Here is a 23141-nt window from a genome sequence, read left to right as displayed (position 1 = left end):
TTTTCATCAAGAAAATTATCAGGCTGGAGAGATGGCTCAGCGGTTAAGAGCATTGACTGCTATTCCAGAGTACCTGAGTTCACTTCCCAGCAATCACATGGTGACTCACAAACATCTGTAATAAGATCTGATGCCCTCTTCTGGTATGCATGAAGACAGCTACAGTGTACTCAAATAAATAAACAAATCTTTAAAAAAGAAAGGAAGGAAGGAAAAAGAAAAGAAAAGAAAAGAAAAGAAAATTATTGCTGCTTAGCAACCATCAACTCTCAGTCACCTCAAAGTATGACTTTAAAGAATATCTTTGGCACCCAGCCATTGGCATTTAATTGACAGCCTAGAGATTTAGCTCATATATCATATTGTGAACACCCTAAAGAATGAAGTGATTCATTCCTATGTCTATCATAATACCAAAACATGTGTAAATATATGGTATAGAATTTACCAAATAAATAAACATGCACAGAGAGATATATGAGTACATTTTAGAAAACCTTATATTTTCATGGTTCATCTACTTCTATATATTTATTAAATACCTCCATTAATAATTAATACAAAGCATTACTATGGAGGATCAAATTGAGTAATGAATACTCAAAATTTGCCAATGATTCATCTTTTCATTTGGTTCTTTTATTCAGATTTATATTTTGTGTGGCTCAAAGAACTCCAAAATGCCTGGCATTCTCAGAGAAAATTACAAATAACTGTATGTAGTGAATACCTCATGTAAATACTTACCCAACTAAAGTTTTATGAGCACTTAATATATTAATAACAGTGAAAATCAGAAAGCCTATGAATTTTTTAGAAATTAAATTTGTTACTTTGTGTATTATCAAGATTGTGTATAGGAGCAGAAAGCAACTGAAAAGATCATATTTAGTTAAAAATTATTTAATAAATATGCAAAAGATTAAAACACTTTAAACATTATGAAACACACAACGCTTTATGAAATAAGATGATATTAGATATGGGAAGAAAGGATGATATATAAAAAAAACCTCCACAGGACATCAGCATGTCCACAAATTTAAGGATTACAGGAGGAGCAAAGATGGCATATTTTATGAAGATGAACTGTATAAAACAGGCTTCTAATGGCTTGGTTATAATAGTTAGAAGAAATTTTTATCATTGCCACAAAAATATGAAATCAATACTCAAAACACTACTTGTAGATTGAGAAAAATCAACGACTGGATTTTGTCTTCTCTAGAAGTTTGCTTAGAGCATCTTTAACATCTTTGTTTCTCAGAGAGTAAATCAGAGGGTTCAGCATTGGTGTGACTAGGGAATAACACAAAGAAGCCAGTTTACTCAGTTCAGGAAATCGGTTAGGGGTGAGATACATGAAAAAAACTGCACCATAAAGCACACTCACAACTCCCAGGTGAGAGCTACAAGTAGAGAAGGCTTTCTTCCTTCCCTCCAAGGAGCGTATCTTTAGAATAGTGGATACAATATACATGTAGGAAACAATAATGACTATGACTGTTGGTAAGATAATGATGCCAGATAAAGAGAAAGATACTATTTTGTGTATGAAAAGGTTAGAACAGGAGAGTCTCTGTAGTGGGCGACTATCACAGTAAAAGTGGTCAATAGCCCGAGAAGCACAAAATGATAAAGTAAATGTCATGCTGGTCTGGAGAATAGAGCTGATGCACCCACAAAAATAAGAGCCTGCTACCAGCTGAGTGCAGAGACGTGTGGACATGTGAACAGAATACAGGAGTGGGTTGCAGATGGCAATGAAACGGTCATAAGCCATAGCTGCCAGGAGAAATCCTTCTGCCACAATGAAGAGTGCAAAGAGAAAAAGCTGAGCCAAACAGCCTGCAAATGAGATGGACTTGCTCTCAGTCCAAAAGTTGCTCATAGCCTTCGGTGCAATAACAGATGAATAGAAGAGGTCAATGAAGGAGAGGTTGCCTAGGAAGAAATACATTGGTGTATTCAGCCTGGGATCAGTCATAATGATGGCCATCATCCCAAGGTTTCCTAGAAGGATCATGGCATACACAACCAGAAAGAGCAGGAAGAGGAGGATGTGGAGCTCAGGGCTGACCCTGAAGCCTACAAGAATGAAGTCAGTCATTACTGATTGATTGCTTGTTTCCCTGTCGCCCATGGAAGAGATCTGATGAGAGGCACAAGGCAAAATAAACAAACTCTTAGTTTGAATTTATAAATAGCTGCTACAGGACAGGTTTCCAATGATCTTTTATTGTTAGTTTTTAATTTTAGCCTCATATTATAACAAGATGAATTCAATCAAGTGATACAGCATTCAAATTCTCACTTTTACATCTAATTCCCAAAGTGGCAAAATTAGACTTTTCCTCTACGTGTTTGATGCCATTTGTATTTTTATTATCACCTTCCTATACATTTTTCTATCTACAAACTGACTTCAATATCACCTCATGGTATTCATGATAGAGTATGGGGAAGTGCTTCCTGTCCTGGCCACCATTGAAGAGCAGCAGTCATGGCCCCAGTACCCCATGGCCATGAGCCTCAGCAAGGCCACAAGGTGACAAAGAATGAGGCACAGCCGACTCTGCAAGAACCACACCAGGCACATCAAGCTCATGTAGAATATGATCTGGTAGGTATGCGGCTTCAAACCTTATGGGCAGTGTGCCGTGGAGTTGCTTAAAGTGACCAAGGACAAGTGCACACTCAAGTTCATCAAGAAGAAGATGAGCACACACATCCACATGAAGAAAAAGCAGGAGGAGCTGAGCAAAATATTGGCAGCCATGAGGAAGGCAGCAGCTAAGACCAATAAAAAATGATTCTGTACCATATATGTGCATGTATCCATGTGTTTAAAAATGGCATTCAGGAAGAAGTGTTGTTTTAAAGATACTGTAAGCGTTAGTATTAAAATTTGGGAGAGCTTGACATTTTAACTTAGAGTTTCAATAGATACTTTAAAATGATTGTTTTGTTTTGTTTTAAATAACTTGCACTACCCATTATTTGTGGTCCTAAAGATAAATAGTGTTTACAAATATATAACCATGTATAGAAATGGTTATATATCATAGGATATCATATCATAAGATATGTTTACCAGATGAAACACTAGCATATTTGATAGTACTGAAATTTGAAATTGGCATCTCATGAATGCCCCAAATGCATTCTGCAGGTAAACGCAATACCTTCTTATTTCATGTGCACTTTATATTGAAATATTTCCAAACTGTCAAGTCATCTCTTGAACCTGCCTAGAAAACCCTGAATGTATCTTACCTCTGCCTTTTGATTGGTGCTGATGTCTGATCGGTGTCCCAAAGCTCAGAAAATATTGTTTTATTTTTTCCTGTATTTTATAATTCCATGACTAAAAAGGTGGCCTACAGCATATTTGCATAATACATTGGAAATGAAAATAAGAAAAAAATAAGGTTTAAGTAGCCCTTATTACTTCTCTACAAATGCTTTCACAACCAACAATAGCACATTTGTTAAAGAGCTCATATAGACTTTCTTACGTTCTATTTATAAAGCAATCTACTTTTTCTTTCCAGTTTGAACTTTGTATTTTTGAGTATGGATAATAACAGTTATTACAAATGCTAATATAATATTTTCTCATGCCAGATAAGCTTCAGTCATACTCATTTAATCTATAAAATAATTAAATGAGGAGATAATATAGTTCATGTTTACAAATGAGATAGAAAGCATATTAAGTCATGAAATCTCATCTATTGAGGTCAGAATTATAATGTGGCATGATAAATGTATCTGTAGAATCCATGTTATTGGTCATTCTTGAGACTTAGTACTGTACTCGTACTTTGATGAGTGCTTCCTGGTCATAAACTGGCTCACTTTTCCATGTTCTAGAGTGTTAAGATAAACTTACTTGTCTTTAATATGAATTTACTAATTCTCCTCCTTGGATCAAAATGTATTTTGTAATATTACATTCATATTTCCTCAGATAAGAGTAACCTTCTTCTGACCCTTTATGACTCTTACTCTTATACTGTGAGTATAGTATACAGCATCTAGGAAAATGGAATTAATCAGCAATTGTGAGTCATATATGCATATGATAAATGATTATGGAAAATGTGGACTCAGAGGGAAACTGGAGGCTGGATAATAGCACAGTGAACAGATAGCATGGACTTCACAGGCTCTGGTTCAGTTTTTCCCTTCTTTTAGCTGAAATCTTGGGCTCATTCCTTGACCCATAAAGTATTTGCATGTAAATAGTAGGTAAATTCTTTTATGGACATAACTAGGCATATATAAATAAATCATATTTGGGAAAGTCATTAGAAGAAAGCATTCCATAAATGTTAACTGCTATTACTTTCATCAGACTTTTCATTATTCTTAAGAAATAACAAAGTAATTGGAGCTTATCAGGTAGAAAATTCATAATATTCACGTAGCACTTTGTGATAAACCATTCTAATGTGAGTAATGGAATCACTAAAAATATTAAAAGTTTATAAAAAATAAAAACCACTTTACTAAGTTTATTTATTTTAAGAATAACATATGGTTATTAAACAGTAGCATAGTATGTTATTATCCATAGCTTCTTTAAATGCTGAAAATAAAATAGTCATTAATTTAGTAAGTAAATAGGTATACAGATGGTTACAAGCTAGATTATATTTTTCAGGCCAAAGAAGAGTAAGATATCTAAGTAGAGAAAGAGCCTAAAATAGTCATAAACTAATTTTTAAAAATAATGTATTTTTTCACTTTAATATTGTCTACAGGCAAAAATGAATACAGTTTTAATTTTCAAAATTTATTTCTATAGCTCATTCCACATTGTGTTTTAATATTAAAATTGAATTTAATTTACTTCCCATTGAGCAAAATCAAGCCCAAATGTTCTCTGTAAATTTACTATTACCATAGCTTTCTGAATCTAGTAATACAAATTAATCACTATAATATGTATCCATTGTAGCTAATGGGTAATAGTTGAAAGGTATAAAGATGCAGAATAAAAACAATATTAAACAAACTTATGTCATAAATTTGATTGTTTATAACATCAGAAACATTAGTAAATTTATGACTGAAGATATTCTATCTTTGGAAAGAATTCTTCTCAGATCACCTACCAAACTAGAGTCAGGTTGTGGTGATTTACCAAATTGCGAATGTTGTAAAAGTTACTCTACCTGTGTAATATAGTAGTTGGTCAGATTCTGCTAACAATGAAACAGAATTATGATGTTTCCCTTCTTGTTTTTTGCTTCAGTTTCACAAATGAAAAACGTAAAGCTAATTGTCTGAAAAAAAAAATACTTTAAGATAAATCCTGCTCTACAAATACATAGTCTTTATCCCATTTTTAGAGCAAAGCCTTCTCAGAGAAAATGTGTGATTTTTCATGATTTTGTGAACAAAGCTGCCCTTTTAAATTTTTTATTAGATACTCTGTATTTACATTTGAAATGTTATCCCCTTTGCCCACTCTGCTTCCATCTACCCTCCCCTGCTACTTGTGTTCAAAAAGGTGCACTAGCTCCCAATCACCCTCTCCACCTTGGCATTCCCCTATATTGGGAAAATGTGCCCTCCCTGGACCAAGGGCCTCTTCTCACATTGATGCCAAACACTGCCATTCTCTGCAAAACTACACTTTAGTTGTTGAATTCTTGAAAAATTTCTGAGGTCTTTTCAGAAGACAATAAAGGTGAATTTCTGAGTGATGGTCTGTCAAAGTTGAGCTAATTCAGAGAATTGTGTTATGAAAACACACAAATGAACCTGAAGAAGGCAATTCAACCTCCCCCTGCATCTTAAGATTTTTGCCCACTTATAAGGATTGTAGGTTAATAGTCATGCATAAACAAATAAGGTTCCTAACCATTTGGCATCTCCAGTAAGTCTGGAAAAAGATAAGGCATAGTTATTCTTGAGAGCTTTGGACTTAGAATAACAGGGTAATATTTTTGAACAGTTATAATAGTGAGAATTCTCTTACCTTCTGGGAGACAGATCTCCAGAGAAAGGAGAAATTAAGTTAATTATCAAGACATCTGTGTGTTCCAGAACAAAGTTCAAGAAAAGTACAGAGAGTCAGATTTAGTAAGACAAAAATTGTATCAGATGTAAAATACAGGATTTTATCTTTCCTCATCTGAATCCTTTTAGGTTGGCAAAGAATTGGTTTTAGGATATTCTTGTCGTAAATTATACACCAAAAGGAAACATTTTCAATTTACCCTTATAACATGTTTTTATAAGTAAAAGAAAGTATTATAGGAAACACATTTAAACAAAAACTTGGTATGACATACAAAATTAATTTTGGTTCTATTCTGGAATTCCATTCACAAAAAAAGGTTACCTGTTGTCAGTTATATTTTATCAATAGCAATTGGTACTGAGGTATATTAAAATAGAGAATAGTTTATGGGCAATGCCTAGCAAAGGCATTGGTAAAAGTTAATGACTACCCATATTTATTTTGGGATTCTTCTAAGTCTAGTTGCCTGAAAGTTGTTTATCCAGCTAGCATGTTGTCACATATCAATGTAATGATTTCTTATTGGCTGAATATTTTAAATAATTTTAAGAACTCTTCTAGCATTGGCAAAAAAAATCACATTTTGTGCTTAAAAATTAAAGAACTATTTCAATACTTTAAATGTTATCACATATAAAACAGGAAAATTAATAAGCAAAATGAAGAACAAATTGGACTCAGGGATCTTAATATGTGTGGCTAGTCAAAGCTCATTCATATATAGGGGTAATAAGTTGACATCTGAAGACTTCTGTCACTCTTATCTCTTGAAACAGGGTAAAAACTGTCTAACACAAGACATTGCCATCTGCCATGTGTTTTCTTGTCTGAATAGGGTCAAATGGAATGTCTTGCAGATTGAATTTATCTAATAGTTGTATTAATTTGTATTGCTGTGATAAAAAATTTCTAACCTAAGCAATGATAGAAAAGATTGGTTTACTTTAGCTCACAGGTCAAAGTTAAAAATTCTACTTTTTGGAGAAAAGCCTGATAGCAGGAGCTAGGGAATCACTAGTAACACTGCATCCAATTAAATTGCAGAGAAAGATAATTACTGTTTGTCAGGTTGCTCTCTCTTTTTTATTCCATGAAGGATCCCAGACAATGGAGTGGTGCAACCCATGTAAGATGGGTCTTTCTATCTTAATAAATAAAATGTGATAATTTAGATAATTCCTTAAAGAAATACACGACTCGTCTTCTAGATAATTAATAATCTGTGTTGCAATTCATAAAAACCATTGGAGCTAATATAGTTCATATATTTTGCATATATTTATTGTCCAGCTTCACTTAAAATTTTTTCTTACAAATTTATTTTAAAAAAACAGAGATACATGTTCAGATATGTGTAAAAACTTAAAGTTTTTTAGTGTGTAAAGATTAAATATAATAATTTTTAAATACGAAAAATTGCCACAAGGCTATCTTCTTAGCTCTTGAGGTATTAATGATTTAGGTCTAGGTGTACCCCACGGAAGTGAGATAGTGCTATACACTTATTGTTTTTTGGGGTTGTTTTGTGTTTTTTTCCAAAGGAAGACTGAGGCTTCCACTTTTTGTGCTTTATTTTTTCTTAGCTTCATATGATCTGTGAGTTGTTTCTTGGGTATTGAAAGCTTCAAGGGCTAGTATGCAATTATCAGTGACTACATATTATCTCTGTACTTTTGTGACTGGGTTAACTCACTCAGGATTCTCTAGAAACACCCATTTTCCTAGGAATTTAATAAAGTCATTGTTTTTTATTACCTGAATAGAATTCCACTATGTAAATACCACAATTTCTATATCTATTCATCTACTAAAGGACATCTGTATTCTTCCAGATTCTGACTATTATAAATAAGGCTGCTATGAACATGATGGAGCATGTGTTTTTATTGTATGTTAGAGCATCTTTGGGGTATATGCCCAGAGGTGGAATAACTGGGTCTTCAGGTACTACTATATCCAATTTTTTGAGGAATCACCAGACAGATTTCCAGAGTGGTTGTGCCAGCTTACAACCCTACCAACAGCAGAGGAGTGTGTCTCTTTCTCTGCCTCCTTGCCAGCATCTACTCTCATCTGAGTTTTTTAATCTTAGCCATTCTAACTGGTGTGAGGTGGAATCTCAGGGTGGTTTTTATTTGTATTTCCCTGACAACTAGGAATATTGAGTATTTCCTTAGGTGCTTCTCAGTCATTCGATATTTCTCAGTTGAGAATTCTTTGTTTAGCTCTGTATGCCGTTTTTAATAGGATTGTTGATTCTCTGGAGTCTAACTTCTTGAGTTCATTGTATATATAGGATATTAGATCTGATTCTGATGTAGTAATGGTAAATAACCTTTCCCAACCTGTTGGCTGCTCTTTTGTTTTCTTGACAGTGTCTCTAGCCTTACAGAAAATTCGTAATCTTATTAAATCCCATTTATTGATTATTTATCTTAGAGCACAAACCATTGGTGTTCTGTTCAAAAAAATTTCCCTGTACCTAAATGTTCTAAGCTTTTCCCACTTACTATTCTAATAGTTTTAGTGTTCCTGGTTTTATGAGGAGTTCTTTGATCCACTTGCACTTGAGCTTTGTGCAAGGAGATAAGAAAGCATCTATTTTCATTCTTCTGCATGATTACTGCCAGTTGAACCAACACTATTTCTTAAAGAAGCTGTCCTTTTTCCATTAAATATTTTCAGCACCTTTGTCAAAAATCAAATGACCGTATTGTGAGGGTTCATTTCTGAAGCTTCTATTCTGTTTCATTGATCTACCTGCCTATCTCTGTACAAGTACCATGTGATTTTTAACACAATTGCTTTGTAAAATAGCTTGAGGTCACGGATGATTCCTACAGATGTTTTCTTGTTGTTGAGGATAGATCTCAATATTCTAGGATTTTTGTTATTCCAGATAAATTTGTAAATTGCTCTTTCCAACTATATGAAGAACTGATATGGAATTTTTTATGGGGATTGCATTGAATCTGTAGATTGCTCTTGGAAAGATAGACATTTTTAAAATGTTGATCCTTCCAATCCATGAGAATGGGAGATCTTTACATCTTCTGAGATCTTCCTTGATTTACTTATTTAGAGATTTGAAGTTCTTGTCATACAGGTCCTTCACTTGCTTAGTTAGAGTCACACCAAGGTATTTCATAGTTTTTGTAACGATTGTGAAGGGTACGTTTTCCCTAATTTCTTTCTCCACATGTTTGTCCTTTGAGTACAGAAAGGCTACTGATTTGTTTGAGTTAATTTTGTATCCTTCTTCAGAGATTGGATGTTCTTGTCATACAGGTCTTTCACTTGTTTAATTAAGGTTATACCAAAGTATTTCATATTGTTTGTAACTATTGTGAAGGGTATATTTTCCATAACTTCTTCCTAAGCATGTTTTCCTTTGAGTAGAGGAAGGCTACAGATTTGTTTGATATAAAATTTGAATTAATTTTATATCCAACGACTTTGCTTAACTTGTTCATCAGCTGTAGAAGTTCTCTGGTAGAATTTTGGGGTCACTTAAGAATACTATCATGTCATCTGCAAATACTGATATTTGACTTCTTCCTTTCCAATACATATCCCTTTAATTTCCTTTTGCTGTCTAATTTCTCTGGCCAGGACTTCCAGTACTATACTGAATAGGTAGGGTAGAGTGATCACCCTTGATTTTAGTGAGATTGCATCAAGTTTCTCAACGTTTAGTTTGATGTTGGCTTGGGCTTGCTGTATGTCTCTTTCTCTTTTTCTTGAAACAACTTTATTTTAAAAAACAAAGATAAATGAACAACTTTTAAGCATTCTTACATAAAAGCATACGAATATATTTTTGTCAATGCTTGGCTTTTTTGCTTCAAAGGTTTGATAATGTGCATTAAAGTCTTACTGGTGAGGACGCATAACAGAGCCCAGCCCATCTGACACCCGGACCAGCAGCTCATAAAGTCTGAAAAACAGGTGAGTAGGAGATCTAAGGAGCCAGGGAGCAGAGAGATCTCTGTGGAGTGCACAAAGAAAGTGCACCCCCCGCCCTGCCTGCCTGATCCAGGGAGCAGGAACAGAACTTTGGAACTTCTGTTTCCACCCAGCGGCGACTTCAGGGCACAGAACAGAGCCCGGCCCATCTGCTACCCGCACCAGCAGCTCGTAAAGGCTGAAAAACTGGTGAGTAGGAGATCTAGGCAGCCAGGGAGCAAAGAGATCTCTGCGGAGTGCACAGGCAAAGCGCACCTTCCAACCTGCCTGATCCACGAACCAGGAAAAGAACTATGGAAATTCTATTCCCACCCGGGGATTCTGAGGCATAGAACAGGGCTCGGCCCATCTGCCACCTGGAGCAGTGGAGATCCAGGGACACAGACCAAATACAAGGGATAGGCAAGAACATATCACGGACAACAAAATGGCAAGAGGAAAGCAAAAGAGTATATCCCAGGGGAACCAAGACAACCTGGCAACACCAGAACCCAGCTCTCCCATAACAGCAAATATTGGAATGCCAAACACCAGAAAAAGAAGACACAGACCTGAAATCATACCTCAAGATGCTGATAGAGATACTTAAACAAGAACGGGAGGAAAAGCAAAAAGATTCAGAAGCTTTTAAAGAGGAAACAAGAAAAACACTCAAAGAACTCAAAGAACTAGTGGAAAACACAACCAAAGAGACAAAAGAATAAAAGAGGGAATTTAAAAGAAAAATTGAAACAATAAAGAAAACACTAAAAGAGATAACCCTAGATATAGAACACCTAAAAAAGAAATCAGGAGTAAGAGAAGCAAGAATTTCGAATAGATTACAAGAGATCGAAGAGAGAATCTCGGGGGCAGAAGACAACATTGCAAACATAGACAAAACAGCCAGAGAAGATGCAAAAAAACAAAATGCTCCTAACCCAAAATGTCCAAGAAATCCAGGACACATGAGAAGATCTAACCTAAGGATAATAGGAATAGAAGAGGGAGAAGAGTATCAACTAAGAGGCACAGTAAATAACTTCAACAAAATCATAGAAGAAAACTTCCCTACACTCAAGAATGAGATGACCACGAGCATAAAAGATGCCTTCAGAACTCCAAATAGGTTGGACCAGAAAAGAAATACCTCCCAACACATAATAGTAAAAACACCAAGTGCCCAAAGCAAAGAAAGAATACTAAAAGCAGTAAAGGAAAAAGGTCAGGTAACATATAAAGGCAGGCCAATCAGAATCACACCTGATTTTTGAACAGAGACTATGAAAGCTAGAAGAGCCTGGACAGACATCATGCACACACTAAGAGAGCACAAGTGCCAGCCCAAGCTGCTATACCTAGCAAAACTATCAATCATCATAGATGGAGAGATGAAGATATTTCAAGAGAAATCAAAATTTACACAATATCTGACCACAAACCCAGCACTTCAATGAATTATTGGTGGAAAACCCAATACAATGAGGGAAAATACAGACTAGTAAGAACAAGAAAACTACTAAACAAGAAAACTAAAATAAGAAGAAGACATAGACACAACTCAACCCACAAAAGCAATAATGGCAGGAAACATAAACAACTATTCCTTGTTATCTATTAACATAAATGGTCTCAACTCCCCAATAAAGAGACATAGACTATCAGACTGGATAGAAAAACAAAATCCAGCCTTTTTCTGCATACAGGAAACTCATCTCAAAGACAAAGACAGACACTATCTCAGAGTAAAAGGGTGGGAGAAAAACGTCCAAGCAAACAGCCCCAAGAAGCAAGCTGGAGGGGCTATTCTAATATCGAAAAAAGAAAATTTCCAACCAAAAGTTATCAAAAAAGATAAGGAAGGAAACTTTTTACTCATTACCTGGGAAATCGGTGAGGAGGTACATTCAATCTTTAACATAAATGCTCCAATAAAAAAGCACCCACATTCATAAAAGAAATCCTACGAAAGCTCAAAAAATACATTTCACCCCACACAATAATAGTGGGAGACTTTAATACCCCACTCTCACCAATAGACAGATCATGGAAATGGAAACTGAACTAGGACACTGCAAAACTAGCAGAGACTTTGAACCAACTAGAATTAATAGATATATACAGAACATATCATCCTAGTGTAAAAGAATAGACCTTCTTCTCAGCACCCCATAAAACCTTCTTGAAAATTGACCACATAATTAGACACAGAACAAGCCTCAATCGATATAAGAAGATTGAAATACTCCCATGCATCCTCTCAGATCACCATGGTCTATGGCTGGTCTTTAACAACAACAAAGACAATAAAAAGCCAACATACGCATGGAAACTAAACAACGCTCTGTTAAACGATAGCAGAGTCAAAGAAGAAATAAAGAAAGAAATTAAGGATTTTCTAGAATTCAACGAAAACAAAAACACAATATGCCCAAACCTATGGGATGTAATGAAAGCAGTACTGAGAGGAAAACTCATACCCCTAAGTGCTTCCCAAAAGAAACTGAAGAGAGCTTACATCAGCAAACTGACAGCACAGTTAAAAGCCCTAGAACAAAAGGAAGCAGATATAACCAAGAAGAGTAGATGGCAAGAAATAATCAAAATTAGGGCAGACATAGACCAAATAGAAACAAAAAGAACTATCGAAAGAATCAAGAAAACAAAGAGCTGGTTCTTTGACAAAATCAACAAAATTGATAAACCCCTAGCCAGACTAACTAGAGGGCAAAGAGAGAGTATACAAATTAACAAAATCAGAAAGGAAAGTGGAGACATAACATCTGAAATTGAGGAAATTCAAGAAATCATCAGATCCTACTAAAAAAACTTATACTCCACAAAATTGGAAAATCTGGAGGAAATGGACGAATTCCTAGATAGATACAATATACTAAAGTTAAACCAGGACCAAGTAAACCATCTAAATAACCCTATAACACCTAAAGAAATAAAAGAAGTCATCAAAAGCCTTCCAACCAAAAAAAGCCCAGGTCCAGTCGGGTTCAGTGCAGAATTTTATCAGACATTTATTGCGGATATAACACCAATACTCTCTAAACTATTCCAAAAAATAGAATCAGATGGAATACTATTTAAATCATTTTTTGAGGCTACAATAACCCTCTTACCGAAACCACACAAAGACCCTACAAGGAAAGAGAACTTCAGACCAATCTCACTTATGAATATTGATGCAAAAATACTCAACAAAATCCTGGCAAACCGAATCCAAGAACACTTCAAAATGATTATTCATCATGACCAAGTAGGCTTCATGTTAAAAGTCCTGGAAAGAACAAAAGTCCAAGGTCTATTCTTAAACATAATAAAAGCAATATACAGCAAACCAACAGCCAACATCAAATTTAATGGCGAGAAACTTGAAGCAATCCCACTAAAATTAGGGACTCGACAAGGCTGCCCACTATCCCCCTACCTATTCAACATAGTATTTGAAATCCTGGCTGGAGCAATTAGACAGCAAACGGAGATAAAGGGGATACAAATAGGAAAGGAAGAGATAAAAACATCACTCTTTGCGGATGACATGGTAGTATACTTAAGTGACCCCAAAAATTCCACCAGAGAATTCCTACAGATGATAAACAAGTTCAGCAAAGTGGCTGGATACAAAATTAACTCAAACAAATCAGTAGCCTTCCTATTCTCAAAGGACAAACATGTGGAGAAAGAAATTAGGGAAAAGGTACCCTTCACAATCGCTACAAAAACTATGAAATACCTTAGTGTGATTCTAACTAAGCAAGTGAAGGACCTGTATGACCATGGGTCAAGCTCTAAGGTCAAAGATTAACAAATGGGACTTAATGAGATTGCAAAGTTTCTGTAAGGCTAAGGACATTGTCAAGAAAACAAAACAGTAGCCAACATAATGGGAAAAGATCTTTACCAACTCCACATCAGATAGAGGCCTAATATCTAAGGTATACAAAGAACTCAAAAAGCTAGACACCAGAGAATCAAATAATCCTATTAAAAAATGGGGTACAGAATGAAACAAAACATTCTCAGTTGAGGAATATCGAATGGCTGAGAAATATCTGAGGAAGTGCTCGACATCCTTAGCCATCAGGGAAATGCAAATCAAAACAACCCTGAGATTCCACCTCACACCAATCAGATTGGCCAAGATCTAAAACTCAGATGACAGCAGATGATGGCGAGGTTGCAGAGAAAGAGGAACACTTCTCCACTGTTTGTGGGGTTGCAAACTAATACAACCACTCTGGAAATCAGTCTGGTGATACCTCAGAAAATTGGACATAATACTACCAGAAGACCCAGCTATTCCACTTCTGGGCATATACCCCAGAAACACCTTAGTACACAACAAAGATATATGCACCACAATGTTCATAGCAGCTCTATTTATAATATCCAGAAGCTGAAAGGAACCCAGATGTCCTCCAGAAGATGAATGGATACAAAAATTGTGGTACATATCCACAATGGAATACTACTCAGCCACCAGAAACAATGACTTGACCAAATTCTTAAGAAAATGGCTGCATCTAGAGAATATCATTCTGAATAAGATAACCCAGTCACAAAAGAACAGACATAATATGCAGTCACTGATAGTGGGATGCTCACCCCCAGAGGCTCGCACTGCCCCAGAAACAACTCACAGACTGTATGAAGTACAAGAAATAAAGAAAACAAAACAAAACAAAACAAAAAAATCTTTACACAACAAGAAAACTTTGACTATTTCCATGTTACATTTTGTTTTACATGTACTTTATGCTCATTGTAACTAGTAAGTTTTCAATGCATACTATCAAACCTTTAAAAAAATTAAGTACTGACTAAAAAATATATTCATATAGTTTTATGTAAAAATTATTTTAAAATCTGAAAAAAGTACTGACAAAAATGTTTTGCATAATTTTTGCAAAAAATGCTTAAGATCTGTACATTTATCTTTGTTTTGTAAAATATAGTTGTTTAAAAAATAAAATAAAGTCTTACTTTTAACAATGAGCATAAAGTACATGTAAAACAGGATGTAACCTGGAATTAGTAAAAGTTTTCTTGGTGTGTAAAGATAATGTTTTTTTCTTTTCTTTTCTTTTCTTTTTTCTTGAACTTTACAAACTCTGTGAGTTGTTTCTCTGGTGTTCAGAGCTTTCTGGGGTTAGTATCCCATTATCAGTGACTGCATATTTTGTCTGCTCATATTATGTCATCATCATCTGCCTGGGTTATCTCACTCAGGAAGATATTCTCTAGATGCATCCAATTTCTTAAGAATTCTGTAAAGTCATTGTTTCTGATAGTTGAGTAGTACTCAATTGTGTAAATGTACCACAATTTTTGTATCCATTCATTTTCTGAAGGGCATCTGGGTTCTTTCCAGCGTCTGGCTATTATTAATAGAGCTTCTATGAACATTGTGGTGCATGCGTCTTTGTTGTATATTGGAGTGTCTCTGGGGTATATGCCCAGAAGTGGAATAGCTGGATCTTCAGGTAGTACTATGTCCAATTTTCTGAGGAATCGCCAGACTGATTTCCAGAGTCATTGTATCAGTTTACAACCCCACAAACAGTGGAGAAGTGTTCCTCTTTCTCCACATCCTCGCCAGTATCTGTTGTCATCTGAATTTTGGATCTTGGCCAATCTGACTAGTGTGAGGTGGAATCTCAGGGTTGTTTTGATTTGCATTTCCCTGATGGCTAAGGATGTTGAACACTTCCTTAGATGTTTCTCAGTTATTTGATATTTTTCAATTGAGAACGTTTTGTTTAGCTCTGTACCCCATTTTTAATAGGGTTGTTTGATTGTCTGGTGTCTAGCTTTTTGAGTTCTTTGTATACCTTGGATATTAGGCCTCTATCCAATGTGGAGTTGGTAAAGATCTTTTCCCACTATGTTGGCTGCCATTTTGTTTTCTTGACATTGTCCTTAGCCTTACAGAAATTTTGCAATCTCATTAAGTCCCATTTGTCAATCTTTGACCTTAGAGCACGAGCCATTGGTGTTCTGTTCAGAAAATTTTCTCCTTTGCTTATATGTTCTAAGGTTTTCCCTTCTTTCTCTTCTAATAGTTTCAGTGTAGTCAGGTGTAATTGTTATTTGTCTGCTTTTATATGTTACATGTCCTTTTTCTCTTAGTGCCTTTAGTATTCTTTCTTTGTTTTAAACACTTGCTTTTCCAACTATTATGTGTCTGGAAGAATTTCTAATCTATTTGGAATTCTGTAGGCTTTGTTTATGCTCATGGTCATCGTGTTCTTAAAGGTATAGTTGTTTTCTTCTATGATTTTGTTGAAAATATTTACTGTGCCTTTTAGTTGATATTCTTCGCCCTTTTCTAGTTCCATTATCCTTAGGTTTGGTCTTCTCATTGTTTCCTGGATATCCTGGACATTTTAGGTTAGGAGCTTTTTGGTTTTTGCATCTTCTCTTGCTGTTTTGTCTGTTTTCCTTGTTGTTTCTGCCCCTGAGATCCTCTCTTCAATCTTGTAGTCTGTTTGTTTCTCTTGCATCTATGACTCTTGATTTCTTTCTAAGGTTTTTTATCTCCTGGGTTCTGTGGGTTTTTTGTGTTTCCTTTATTGTTTCAATTTCAATTTTCAATTCCTTCACCTGTTTGATTATGTTTTTCTGTAGTTGTTCGAGTGATTTCTCCTGGTTCTCCTGTAATTGTTTATGTGAGTTATTTATGCACTTCTCAAGATATCCATCATCATCATGAATTATGTTTTTAAGTCTAAATCTTATTTCTCTGGTGTGTATGGAAGTTCACTACTTGCTGTTGTGGGAGAACTGGGTTCTTATGTTGCCAGGTTGTTTTGGTTTTCATTGCTTGAGTTCTTGTGCTTTCCTCTTGCAGTCTTGCTGTCTGTAGTTATAGGTGATCTTTTTGTATCTGACTAGTGCTTATCTCTCCTGTGTGTCTGATGGCTTTTGTGTTCAGAAGAAAGATTGCTCCTAGCTGTTCAGCCCATTGTGGGCAAGCAGTGAGTTCTAATGGCAGTGACTCAGTTCTGTCTCTGTTGGCTCAAGTATGAAAGTTCTTGTGAGGCTGTTCTGGGAGCTCTGTCTTCTTCCTGCAGGTCCTGAGTCCTAATGGCAGACCCCAACTTTTTCTCTTTGCCAGAAATTCCCAATCTTCCTGCACTCTGAGAACTCCTGGCATTCCCTCCCAGGATAGCTGGTGAGCTTGTGTGTCATGCCCACCTTTGGCTCAGGTGAAAGAGCACTTGTTACACATTTCAGGGAGCTCAGCCTTCTGCGGGTAGATCCTGAGTACTGATGGTGAAGACATGCCCTTATTCTTATTTATTCTTATTACTATGCCTTCTCTTCCTCCCGTTATCATCATGCTCCTCCTTTGTCTTCCTTTCTGCTCCCTTGTACTGTCTTTAGTTTCTGAAGGGTACCATTCTGTTGCTATTGATTGGGAGCTGTGTAAGGTTAACATGCTGATGAGACTCAAGCATTAAGAGTAGGAAAGTAGAATTAAAACATGGTTAAATGTATTCTCACAAGCAGGAATTGCCCAGCTTAGGATTTCAGGGCCTCTGTTGCGTGGAAGAGATGAGTTCTGTATCAAAGTTATATCAGAGTCAAAGTTACATCAGCAAGAATCCATGATGGGCAGTTGGTGGAGACTGGCATGTGATAGCATAGCTCAGTTGGATTGAGCATAATCTCCATACAGCAGATAAACACAGAAAAGGATGCTGTATCACTCGGAGAGTGGGGAATTATATACATTGTGTTTGCTAGCAAGGTCAACCAGAGGTTACAGAATCTAAATTGAGATTTTTGAAAGTTCATTTAGAGAAAAGAGGAAGTAACAATAATGAAAGAGTTGAAAATTCAAGGTCATAGAGAGTTTTGATATATTGCTGTGGTATTAGAAAGCAGAGAATGTTCTTTAAAGTGAAATTCAATATTAAAAGAGCACAGAAGGAGAGCAGAGCCTGGCCTACCTGCCACCCGGATCGGCGGCTCATAGAGGCTGAGCAACTGCGATTGGGAACAGAAAATTAGAACTTCGGTTTCCACCCGGAGGCGACTTCCGGACGCAGAGCGGAGCCTGGCCTACCTGCCACGGGGAACGGCGGCTCATAGAGGCTGAGCAACTGGTGAGTGGGAGACCTAGACTGCAGGGGAGCAGAGAGATCTCTGCGAAGTGCACAGGGAAAGTGCAAACTCTAACTTGCCCTGCCTGGCTTTGCCTGATCCAGCGATTGGGAACAGAAAATTAGAACTTCTGTTTCCACCCTGAGGCGAATCCCGGATGCAGAGTGGAGCCTGACCCACCTGCCACCCGGAACGGAGGCTCATAGAGGCTGAGCAAATGTGATTGGGAACAGAAAATTAGAACTTCTGTTTCCACCCAGAGGCGACTTCCAGATGCAGAGCAGAGCCTGGCCCATCTGCCACCCTGAACGGCGGCTCATAGAGGCTGAGCAACTGCGATTGGGAACAGAAAATTAGAACTTCTATTTTCACCCAGAGGCGACTTCAGGACGCAGAGCAGAGCCTGGCCCACCTGCCACCCGGAACGGAGGCTCGTAGAGGCTGAGCAACTGGTGGGTGGGAGACCTGGGCTGCAGGGGAGCAGAGAGATCTCTGTGGAGTACACACGGAAAGAGCACCCCCAGGGTTGCCCTGTGCTGCCGTGCCTGATCCAGCGAACAGAAACTGAATGTTGGAACTTCTTCTCACACCTGACGACTCTGAGGCATAAAACAGGGCTCAACCGATCTGAAACCTGAACCAGTGGAGAACCAGGGACACAGACCAGATACAAGAAAAAGGCAAGAACATATCACGGACAACAAAATGGCAAGAGGAAAGAGAAAGAGTATATCCCAAGGGAACCAAGACAATCTAGCAACACCAGAGCCCAGCTCCCCATAACAGCAAACATCGGAATTCCAAACACTCCAGAAAAAAAAGACACAGACCTGAAATCATACCTCAAGATGCTGATAGAGATACTTAAAAAAGAAAGGAAGGAAAAGCAAAAAGATTCAGAAGCTTTTAAAGAAGAAAAAAGAAAAACACTCAAAGAACTGAAAGAACTAGAGGAAAACAGAACCAAAGAAATAAAGGAATGGAAGAGGGAAATTAAAACAGAGATTGACACAATAAAGAAAACACTAAAAGAGATAACCCTAGAGTCAGAACACCAAAAAAAGAAATCAGGAGTCACAGAAGCAAGAATTTCCAATAGATTACAAGAGATCGAAGAGAGAATCTAGGGGGCAGAAGACAACATTGCAAACATAGACAAAACAGCCAGAGAAGATGCAAAAAACAAAAAGCTCCTAACCCAAATGTCCAGGAAATCCAAGACACAATGAGAAGACCGAACCTAAGGATAATAGGAATAGAAGAGGGAGAAGAGTATCAACTAAGAGGCACAGTAAATAACTTCAACAAAATCATAGAAGAAAACTTCCCTACCCTCAAGAATGAGATGACCACGAGCATAAAAGAAGCCTTCAGAACTCCAAATAGGTTGGACTAGAAAAGAAATACCTCCCGACACATAATAGTAAAAACATCAAGTGCCCAAAGTAAAGAAAGAATACTAAAAGCAGTAAGGGAAAAAGGTCAGGTAACATATAAAGGCAGACCAATCAGACTCACACCTGATTTCTCAACAGAGACTATGAAAGCTAGAAGAGCCTGGACAGAGAAGATGCACTCCTTAAGAGAGCACAAGTACCAGCGCAAGCTGCTATACCCAGCAAAACTATCAATCACATTCAATGGAGAGACGAAGATATTTCAAAATAAATCTTAATTCATACAATATCTGAACACAAACCCAGCACTACAACGAATAATAGGTGGAAAACCCAATACAATGAGGGAAAATACAGCCTAGTAAAATCAAGAAAACTCCTAAACAAGAAAACTAAAAGAAGAAAAAAACATAGACACAACTCAACACAAAAAAGCAATAATGGCAGAAAACAGAAACAACTATTCATTGTTAGCTATTAAGATAAATGGTTTCAACTCCCCAATAAAGAGACATAGACTATCAGACTGGATACATAAACAAAATCCAGCCTTTTGCTGCAGACAGGAAACTCATATCGGAGACAAAGACAGACACTATCTCATAGTAAAAGGGAGGGAAAAAACTTCCAAGAAAGAGCTCCAAGAAGCAAGCTGGAGGGGCTATTCTAATATTGAATAAAGTAAATTTCCAACCAAAAGTTATCAAAAAAGATAAGGAAGGACACTTTTTACTCATTACCGGGAAAATCTGTCAGGAAGAACTCTCAATCCTTAACATATATGCTCCAAATAAAAAATCACCCACATTCATAAAAGAAACCCTACTAAAGCTCAATAAATACATTTCACCCCACACAATAATAGTGGAAGACTTTAATACCCCACTCTCACCAATGAACAGATCAGGGAAACAGAAACTGAACAAGGACATTGCAAAACTAGCAGAGACTTTGAACCAACTAGAATTAATAGATATATACAGAACATACTATCCCAAAGTAAAAGAATACACCTTCTTCTCACCACCCCATGGCACCTTCTCAAAAATTGACCACATAATTGGACACAGAACGAGCTTCCATGGATATAAGAAGATTGAAATACTCCCATGCATCCTCTCAGATCAGCATGGTCTACGGCTGGTCTTTAACAACAAAAAAGACAACAAAAAACCCACACACACATGGAAACTAAACAACCCTCTGTTAAACAATAGCAGGGTCAAAGAAGAAGTAAAAAAAGAAATTAAGGATTTTCTGAAATTCAACGAAAATGAAAACACAACATACACAAACCTACGGGATGCAATGAAAGCAGTATTGAGAGGAAAACTCATAGCCCTAAGTGCTTCCAAAAAGAAACTGGAGAGAGCTTACATCAGCAAACTGACAGCACAGCTAAAAGCCCTAGAACAAAAGTAAGCAGATTTAACCAAGAAGAGTAGATGGCAAGAAATAATCAAAATTAGGGCAGAAATGTACCAAATAGAAACAAAAAGAACCATTGAAAAAATCAACAAAACCAAGAGTTGGTTCTTTGAGAAAATCAACAAGATTGATAAACCTTTAGCCAGACTAACTAGAGGACAAAGAGAGAGTGTACAAATTAACAAAATCAGAAAGGAAAGTGGAGACATAACAACTGAAACTGAGAAAATTCAAGAAATCATCAGATCCTACTACAAAAAAATTACTCCACAAAATTGGAAAATCTGGAGGAAATGGACGAATTCCTAGACAGATACAAGGTCCCAAAGTTAAACCAGGACCAAGTAAACCATCTAAATAACCTTATAACACCTAAAGAAATAGAAGGAGTCATCAAAAGCCTCCCAACCAAAAAAAGCCCAGGTCCAGCCGGGTTCAGTGCAGAATTTTATCAGACATTTATTGAGGATATAACACCAATACTCGTCAAACTATTCCAAAAGATAGAATCAGATGGAATATTACCCAACTCATTTTTTGAGGCTACAATAACCCTAGTACCTAAACCACACAAAGACCCTACAAGGAAAGAGAACTTCAGATCAATCTCATTTATGAACATTGATGCAAAAATACTCAACAAAATCCTTGCAAACCGAATTCAAGAACACATCAAAACGATCATTCATCATGACCAAGTAGGCTTTATCCCTGGGATGCAGGAATGGTTTAACATAAGGAAATCCATCAACGTAATCCACCATATAAACAAACTCAAAGACCAAAATCACATGGTCATCTGACTAGACACTGAGAAAGCATTTGACAAAATCCAACACCCCTTCATGTTAAAAGTCCTGGAAAGAACAGGAATCCAAGGCCCATACCTAAACATAATAAAAGCAATATACAGCAAACCAACAGCCAACATCAAACTTTATGGCGAGAAACTTGAAGCAATCCCACTAAAATCAGTGACTCAACAAGGCTGCCCACTATCCCCCTACCTATTCGACATAGTACTGGAAGACCTGGCTGGAGCAATTAGACAGCAAAAGGAGATCAAGGGGATACAAATCGGAAAGGAAGAGATAAAAACATCACTCTTTGCAGATGACATGAGAGTGTACTTGAGTGACCCCAAAAATTCCACCAGAGAACTCCTACAGCTGATAAGTTCAGCAAAGTGGATGGATACAAAATTAACTCTAACAAATCAGTAGCCTTCCTATACTCAAAGGACAAACATGTGGAGAAAGAAATTAGAGAAAAGGTACCCTTCACAATCATTACAAAACTATGAAATACCTTGTTGTGACTCTAACTAAGCAAGTGAAGGACCTGTATGACAAGAACTTCAATCCTCTGAAGAAAGAAATTGAGGAGGATCTCAAAAAATGGAAAAATCTCCCATGCTCATGGATTGGAAAAATCAACATCTTAAAAATGGCCATCCTACCAAAAGCAATCTACAGATACAATGCAATCCCCATCAAAATTCCAACCCAGTTCTTTATAAAATTGGAAAGATCAATGTGCAATTTCATATGGAATAACAAAAGACCTAGAATAGCGAAATCCATCCTCAACAACAAAAAAACATCTGCGGGAATCACTATCCCTGACCTCAAGCTATATTACAAGGCAATTGTGCTGAAAACTGCATGGTACTGGTACAGAAATAGGCATATGGATCAATGGAATAGAATAGAAGATCCAGAAATGAGCCCTCATGTATATGGTCACCTGATTTTTGACAAAGGAGCAGTAAACATTCAATGGAAAAAGGACAGCCTATTCAACAAATGGTGCTGCTCCAAAAGGCACTCAGCATGCAAAAGAATGAAAATAGACCCGTTCTTATCTCCTTGTACGAAGCTCAAGTGTAAGTGGATCAAAGATCTCCACATTAAACCAGATACACTGAAACTATTAGATGAGAAAGTAGGGAAAACCTTAGAACACGTAGATACAGGAGAAAATTTCCTGAACAAAACACCAATGGCTCAAGCTCTAAGGTCAAAGATTAACAAATGGGACTTAATGAGATTGCAAAGTTTCTGTAAGGCTAAAGACATCGTCAAGAAAACAAAATGGCAACCAACAGAATGGGAAAAGATCTTTACCAACACCACATCAGATAGAGGCCTAATATCCAAGGTGTACAAGGAACTCAAAAAGCTAGACACCAGAGAATCAAATAACCCTATTAA

At 36.7% G+C, this 23141-nt stretch overlaps 1 protein-coding gene across 1 annotated transcript; it reads right to left on the bottom strand.

Annotated features, from left to right (window-relative positions):
• Positions 1 to 1201: 1201 nt before the first annotated feature.
• Positions 1202 to 2143, bottom strand: LOC308435279 (olfactory receptor 9K2; the record flags this gene model as incomplete). Its single annotated transcript, XM_080935951.1, has 1 exon — positions 1202 to 2143. The coding sequence occupies one exon, from the start codon at positions 2141 to 2143 to the stop codon at positions 1202 to 1204; it is 942 nt and encodes a 313-aa protein (XP_080792077.1).
• Between the last annotated feature and the right edge of the window lie 20998 nt (positions 2144 to 23141).

Source organism: Micromys minutus, assembly GCF_963924665.1.
Source record: "Micromys minutus genome assembly, chromosome: 22".
Taxonomy (NCBI): domain Eukaryota; kingdom Metazoa; phylum Chordata; class Mammalia; order Rodentia; family Muridae; genus Micromys; species Micromys minutus.
This window is presented reverse-complemented; position numbering and strand designations above follow the sequence as displayed.